Genomic DNA, 7,144 nt, shown 5'->3' on the forward strand with positions numbered 1-7,144 from the left:
GAGGAGGCCCATACTACACAAACATTTTAAAGAATACTTGGATTATTAAAACTAAGTTGGTAAAATGAAGAAATAATACCATATGCAACCCATAAACTTAGAGGGATGTTAACACGTAGATGTGACATGTTCCGCACTGTCCAGGCTAATAGTTTAAAATCTAGTCTATAACGATACATCTCCATAAAGACATGGAAATCTCTTTGCTAACAACATTTTGAAGCATGTTGAATAAAAGCAGAACTCAAAGAAAATGAAGCTAGTTATTGGCTTTAAATATACCAAGACACGGCTATGAGGAAGCCCAGATTATTGGGATCTGGGTCTTGGAAGTCCTAAGGGACGTAGTGTGACTGAGGGCCATGTCTGCATGAATTCCCTGGGACCCCACGTGACTGAGAGCCCAGTTATGAAAGCCACAGGGCCCCAAACTCACAGAAGCTGCTTGTTTGCGGGCCTGGCTGATCAACAGTTTAATTTCTGATAGGTTTCTGCTCAGATTCTCCTCTAACATCTTCAAAGGCTTCAACCGATCAAACAAAAGGTTGGCTTGAGTTTCCACATCTTTGACTTTTCTTCCAGCCAGCAGAGCTAACAAATACAAGAAGGCAAGGGGTGGCAAGAAAGTTGGGTAGAGGGAAAAACAAGATAATTAATTGTCCATTAACGATGCACTCGGTAAAACAACACCCTAATAATCAAATCCATGACATTTTGGTACAAAGATGAAAACTGCACCAGTAGCACACATTGCCCAAGGCCCTTCTCTTAATAAAGGATAATCCAGATGTTAGCATACTTCTACTTTTCAGGAATGTTGTGAACAACGCACCACCGTGTGCTTAGCTAGCTCCACGTCTGCACGACGCAGACGGTCATGACTGGAAGGAAGGGCGCTGACATACTGGCCATGGTGGAGTCCTGCAGAAGCTGGTGAGTCTCTTGTAATGTGGTGTTGACCCTGGACAGGCTGGCAGATGTGTTCAGCAGCTCCTGGCTCAGCCCCGCCACGTCCCTCAGTGTGCTCACCGCGCTCTGGCTTGCAGACGTGGCCAGCTCTTTGGTTTTGGCTCCCTTGTCTCTTACACCTAAAATAAATGTATATACAAGCATGCACTTTTGGTGCTTATACACAGAGAAAAGAATAAAATGACAACAAATGTAATTTTGCACAGAAATATATTATTGTCATATTACTGATGCTGAACACAAACTGAGGCTTGCCTGTTTGCTTGTTTTTCTTTTGGGCAGTGGTCAATGACCTAAGAGCTTCTTGTTTCTGAGGGCAATATTAAAGCTGCATATCATATGCTCTACTATTCCCTTGTAGGGACAAATGAAATAATTTTTGTTAATACTTCTCTGGAATATGATTTCAATACACGATGAGATCACAAAAGTAATGGCCAATCGCTGTGTGATCTGTGTCTTACATGTTAATTAGCTGAACTCTTTATTTGGGTCCTTTCCCATCACCCCCTTCTCATCTTCATGAAACATGTTCTCTGCCTCCTTTCATGTCTGGATAATAAGGATTTGGATCCTAGGTCTGCAGCTAAGGTGGGAATGTCTTAAGTTAAAGGAAGAGGTATTTGCCCATAGCATCAACTAGCTGCTAGAAGTAACAGCAGAATAAAGCCTAAACAGCCACTCAAGGTAAATTGGAATTCAGTTATTCTAGAAAATCTGGGTGAGGATTTTTAAAAGACACTATCATTCATTTTCAAAGCATTTAATCACAAGTGGGGCAAAACATTCACAGCAGAAAAAGCTGGAAAAAGGGTATACAGGTGCCCTTTTTACTTTTCCTGCAACTTTTCTGTAAGCTCGAAATTATTTTCAAATAAAAACGTTATTAAGCATTTAGTCAAAATATACCATGGCATCCTTATAAAAAAAGAAAAGGAAAAAAAAAATCATCCAGATCAGAAAATCCTCCATTGTTTCAAGGTAAGAAGTAAGCCCAACGCAGCAGCATGCCCAGTTTCCCCAGGTAACTTCCATGCTTACAAACAGAAACCCTGCAGACAGGACTTTGGGGCTTCCTGTTTTTAATGGCTTTAAAGCACTTTACAAGACTTTTTCAAAAGATGCTTATTAAGAAAAAAAGGACAGGCACAGTGGCTCACACTTGTAATCTCAGAACTTTGGGAGACCAAGGCAAGAGGGTCGCTTGAGGCCAAGAGTTCAAGGCCAATCTGGGCAACATAGCAAGACATGGTCTCTATAAAACAATTGAAATTTTAAAAGTAAAAAACAACAAAAGAACAAAAGAGAAGTTTGAGGTGCAGCACAATTCATTTGTATTACACTTAAATTATCCTATTTAAAATTTTAGGCAGGGCATGGTGGCTCACGCCTGTAATCCCAACACTTTGGCAGGCGGATCACGAGGTCAGGATATCGAGACCATCCTGGCCAACATGTGAAACCCCCGTCTCTACTAAAAATACAAAAATTATCTGGGTGTGGTGGCACGCGCCTGTAGTCCCAGCTACTCGTGAGGCTGAGGCAGGAGAATCGCTTGAACCCAGGAGGCAGAGATTGTGGTGAGCTGAGATCACGCCACTGCACTCCAGCCTGGGCGACAGAGCGAGACTCCGTCTCAAAAAATGTGTGCTGCTAACCTGGTTCAGGTTTCACCCACTGGAAAGAACTAACATCTGCTCTAATCATGTAGACTTATTGCGGCCTGGTTTCTCTGTTACAATAAAACTACTGTAGACCCCCCCCCAAAATTTCATGAATACCACATTTCTAAACCATCAGTATTAAAGTGATCAGTGAGCCTAATGTTTTACTGCCTCACTAAGGAAGATGGCCAAGCAAGCAGTCTTCAGTTTGCCACACTGATAACGAATCCGGCATTTTCCCCTTAGGCAGGTAAAGCACATTCCAGCTTCTTTACTTGCTGACTTCTTTCAATGGTCCTTCTTCCTCTAAGCAATGTGTCAAGCCCATTTCAAAAGTAAGCAATTCAGATGATACTATGCAGTCTCTGTTTTTAAGACTGCAACTCTAGTAGCTTGATGCAAGTATTGTGATGTTGTTTTAAAAACCTATGATTTTCATTTCTAAATCATATTCCTTTGCAAGTAAAAATTTTGCCAATCTTAGTCTCATTTTTGAGCTAAAGCCTTGATCAGTCTTGAGGCAGGACTTCCTTATGCTCCTGAGTGATGCTTTTACAACGAGAAGACATTATTTACAGAAGAAAGTCCTTTCCACTTACCTTCAGGAATTGCTCTAAGTATCAAGAGTGATTCATTGGTCTGCCTGGTAATTTCAACAGCATTCTCTTGAAATCTGTTTGTCTTATTTCTCAATTCACTCAGTTCCCATGCAATACCTATTTAAAAGGAGAAAAATGTTTCCTTTCAGGTTAGCCTACTAAAAAGTTGCCTAGGCAACAGCTTTATCATTCTTGACCATCTACAGAATTCATAGGGTTCTAAAGAGATTCCCAATATTAACAGTTTTTCCAGCAAGACTGAGCACCATTCATTACAGAAATTAAGAGTGTGGGCTGGGCGCGGTGGCTCACACCTGTAATCCCAGCACTTTGGGAAGCCGAGGCAGGCAGATCACAAGGTCAGGAGATTGAGACCAGCCAGGCTAACATGGTGAAACCCCGTCTCTACTAAAAATAAAAATAAAAATAAAAAATTATCCAGACGTGGTGGTGGGCGCCTGTAGTCCCAGCTACTCCGGAGGCTGAGGCGGGAGAATGGCATGAACCCAGGAGGTGGAACTTGCAGTGAGCCGAGATCGCGCCACTGCACTCCAGCCTGGGTGACAGACCAAGACTTCGTCTCAAAAAAAAAAAAAAAGAAAGAAAGAAATTAAGAATGTGTTTCTAGCTTGCTCAATCATTTTCTCTACTTTGCTTGTTGACTTTTTCACTAATATTTCTACTTAAATTTCATGTCCAATTTTACTAGAGCTCAAGGATGAAGAGCTGTGTTTAAGTCACTCAGTCTTAATCAGACACACTTTCTATTCCCATCTGAATCCTGGCCACCTTTCTCCTCTGGGTTGTAAAACCCCTAAGGTGGGCCCCTACCTGGGAGTCTTCCTCACAGTCTCCCACCTGCATCACTGGCCAATCCTCCATTCCCTTCTATTCCCTTCTGGCCACCCAACTGGAACTCAACTCAACCTCCTTCTCAAGTTTCATCACAGCTTTTACTTTTAAAATTTCTGTTCATAACATACAATCACATTTGGATTTTGAGCACGTGGTTAAAACATGAAATTTTAATTGCCAGCAAGCTCCCAATTTCACTACCTAAGAAGTACCTCTAGTTGTACAGACTGAAATTACAGCCCATCAACACATTATGCATTTTCGATACTGTGAGATGACAACATAAATTTTAAACTGTGTCACTCAATGAGAAAAAAAAAAACTATGTACATATCCAAGCCTTTAGTTCAGACAGCTGTGGAAGGATCCAGTGTTAAGACTCGGAAGTAAGTCACCTGTAAAGGGTATGAGCTGTGTGCCTGGCCCACTATTTACTCCTCCAGAAATCTTGGTATTTTCGATCTATTAGAATATATTAAGGTGGAAAGCACATTATTTGTTATAAAAAACTGTAGGCCTATATAGTTTCTCTTACATAACAGATTCCTGCTGCCACTTTGGTTCATGTTTATTGGATGGATTGCTCTTACATATGCCAAGTCATTCTTTCTTGAAACTTTAGGACAAACTAAACTGCATAGATATTTTTTGAAAAGTGGCTAAATCAATTAGGATTTAATTTAGTAATTATTAAATGAGAACCTACCATGAGTCTAACATGATATTAGTCCCATGAGAAAGGTAAAAGAAGTGTCAAGCATAATACATCTCCTCAAGGAAAAACTAGAGGAGCACATGCAATCAAAGATAACCCAACAGACACTAGGAAGAACAGTGAAGGCTCCAAGCTAAGGCAATGAGTGGAGGATTAAGGACAGGTTAAAGATAGAGATGACTGCACAATAAAGGAACAGATACCACGAGAATAAAAATGCCAAATTATATGAAGTTTATACGATAGGAAGTTGATACGATAGGAAAATTTATATGATAGGAAATTGGAATATAAATGGGACATAGAAATGCTAAGCTTCAAGTTGCTGCACGCAAGGAGAACATTCTTAGAGGCTGCTCAGCGAGATGCTCACGCTCACTCTGCCTGTCTACACCGTCCGAGCCACATACTGACCTGGAAGCTTCCTGCTGAGGTTGTTGCCTTCTTTTAGAAATCTGGAGCTGCGCTGCACAGACGCTTTCCCATTAGAAACAAGGGATTCTGAGAACTGGAAAACAGAACCACTTAAGCATGGTGAGATCAGGGCAGGGTGGAGTCCTGCTGGGGATAGAGGAAGTGACTCCATCAGAGTAGCCCCCAAACACATTCCCAGCAAGAAAATCAGCCAGATACCAGGTAGGGACAATTTAAAATGGCTGAGGCAAGAGAAGACAAAGACATTTTTAAGTAGATAAGGAAGGAAACCAGCCATTCAATAAAGATTTTCACCACAGTTATAGAAAAATGTCTCCAGTAGATATCAAGTAGCATTATCATTTTTAGCGCAAGGAAATGTGAGATTGTTCTCATCTCCACACTGGTTTCTAGTCTGTATAAAGAAGTATTTATGACCTTAAAAAATTAAAACACAGATCACATGATGACAGAGGCCAGAAACAGACTCCACCAGAAAAGAATGTTAATAGGCAGAAATTGGGGCCACTGAATCTCTGTTCAAACCCGGTACAGAAAAATCTCCCACAGAGCCCAGAAAAAGAAGCCACGGCGTTTCCTACCAGGCTCGTCTCACTCACAGTCCTGTGAGCATCTCTGGCCAGTTCCTCCGACTCTTCGATCAGGCTCTGGATGTTGTAATGGACATAGGCTGCACTGGTGGCATTCAGGGACACATTTCTGATGTTTTCAAGGCCACTATCAAAGCAGCATATTTAGATACATTATGATAAACTAAATCAAACTTGCCGATTCACTCACAAAAATCATAAATGCCTACTAGTTTTGAAAGCCTCCTATCTCCTTTCCCCTTAGAAGAGTATCATCCATAAAAAATAACAACCTATGGGTTCCCATGTAACTTCAAAAGTAATCTTTGAGAAGCCACAGCCACTCTTGTCATAATAACACTCAGAACTGCTATGTAATCAATACCCAAGAAGAGACTATTGCTGTTTCCCTTAGACGACCATTCATCACTTTCCACCAGCTGCCCTCAGCATTCCTCAATCTCTGTTTCAATCCCCTGCGCATGTCTAGGGCGCCACTGCATGTTTGCATTGGTTATAAACTCCCTGCAACATACTTGGTAACCTCCAAGAAGTGTTTCTAAGCATACCTGAGGCCGCTGAATCTTATCCCTCAAATGGCATATGACAATTTTACAAAATTCACTAGAGATTTTGGAGGAAGATCAGTTAATATTTCAATCAGCTGAACATCATTCTAACAAGCGGGCACATCGCTTAGGAACTTGGTAACTGGTAATGGCACAATGTCATCCAATGCTCTCTGTCGTGAAAATAAAGTCTGGCAATGGGCACATCTTTGCCTGCTGAGTAACTCACTTCATTTTCTTTCCAAGGTTATTGAGTCGTGCAATTCCCAGACCGAATATTAGCATCTATTGTTTGTTACTATTAGACTGGCAAAATTCTGTGATTTACAAATAAAAGATAATTACCTAACTTTGTGTTATCACAACAAATTGCTTCTACTACTCATACGAAGTAATCAAGATTTTGTTTTAGCTAGGTATGGAGTCAGCATATTTTTTTCTCTTTGGGGGAAATGATGAAAACTGATGAGAAGAGAGAAGCTGGTATCTAATGCCATTTTCCACTACTTATCCCTAAGACATATTAGGAAGCAGTACTCAATTTAGCACATAATTTATGCAATATTCTATCTTATATGATTTTTAATTGCTTTTGTTGTGTGAACTAATCTTTTATGTTAGCATTTTTCCAATAAGGAGACATGATCTTTCCCCTTCCACAGAATATGCACACACAAGAACATACATCTTCCCAGTGTGGTCAGACTTGTCACCCATAATGCATAGCAAATTTTAAAGGAAGAAATTTACCAATTAACTCACAGTATTA

The 7,144-nt window shown here is 40.6% G+C and overlaps 1 protein-coding gene across 1 annotated transcript in view; it reads right to left on the reverse strand.

Moving 5' to 3' along the window:
• Positions 1–7,144, reverse strand: part of LAMA1 (laminin subunit alpha 1) — a 171,295-nt gene that overhangs the window by 35,118 nt on the left and 129,033 nt on the right. Inside the window, exons 40-44 of the mRNA XM_032152780.2 lie at positions 5,819–5,954; positions 5,217–5,310; positions 3,233–3,349; positions 906–1,088; positions 437–591 (exon numbers count right to left, since the gene is read on the reverse strand). Of these exons, the coding sequence (XP_032008671.1) occupies positions 437–591; positions 906–1,088; positions 3,233–3,349; positions 5,217–5,310; positions 5,819–5,954 (685 nt within the window). The remainder of the gene's footprint in view (positions 1–436; positions 592–905; positions 1,089–3,232; positions 3,350–5,216; positions 5,311–5,818; positions 5,955–7,144) is intronic.

Source organism: Hylobates moloch, unplaced genomic scaffold (assembly GCF_009828535.3).
Source record: "Hylobates moloch isolate HMO894 unplaced genomic scaffold, HMol_V3 SCAFFOLD_5, whole genome shotgun sequence".
NCBI classification, from domain to species: Eukaryota; Metazoa; Chordata; class Mammalia; order Primates; family Hylobatidae; genus Hylobates; species Hylobates moloch.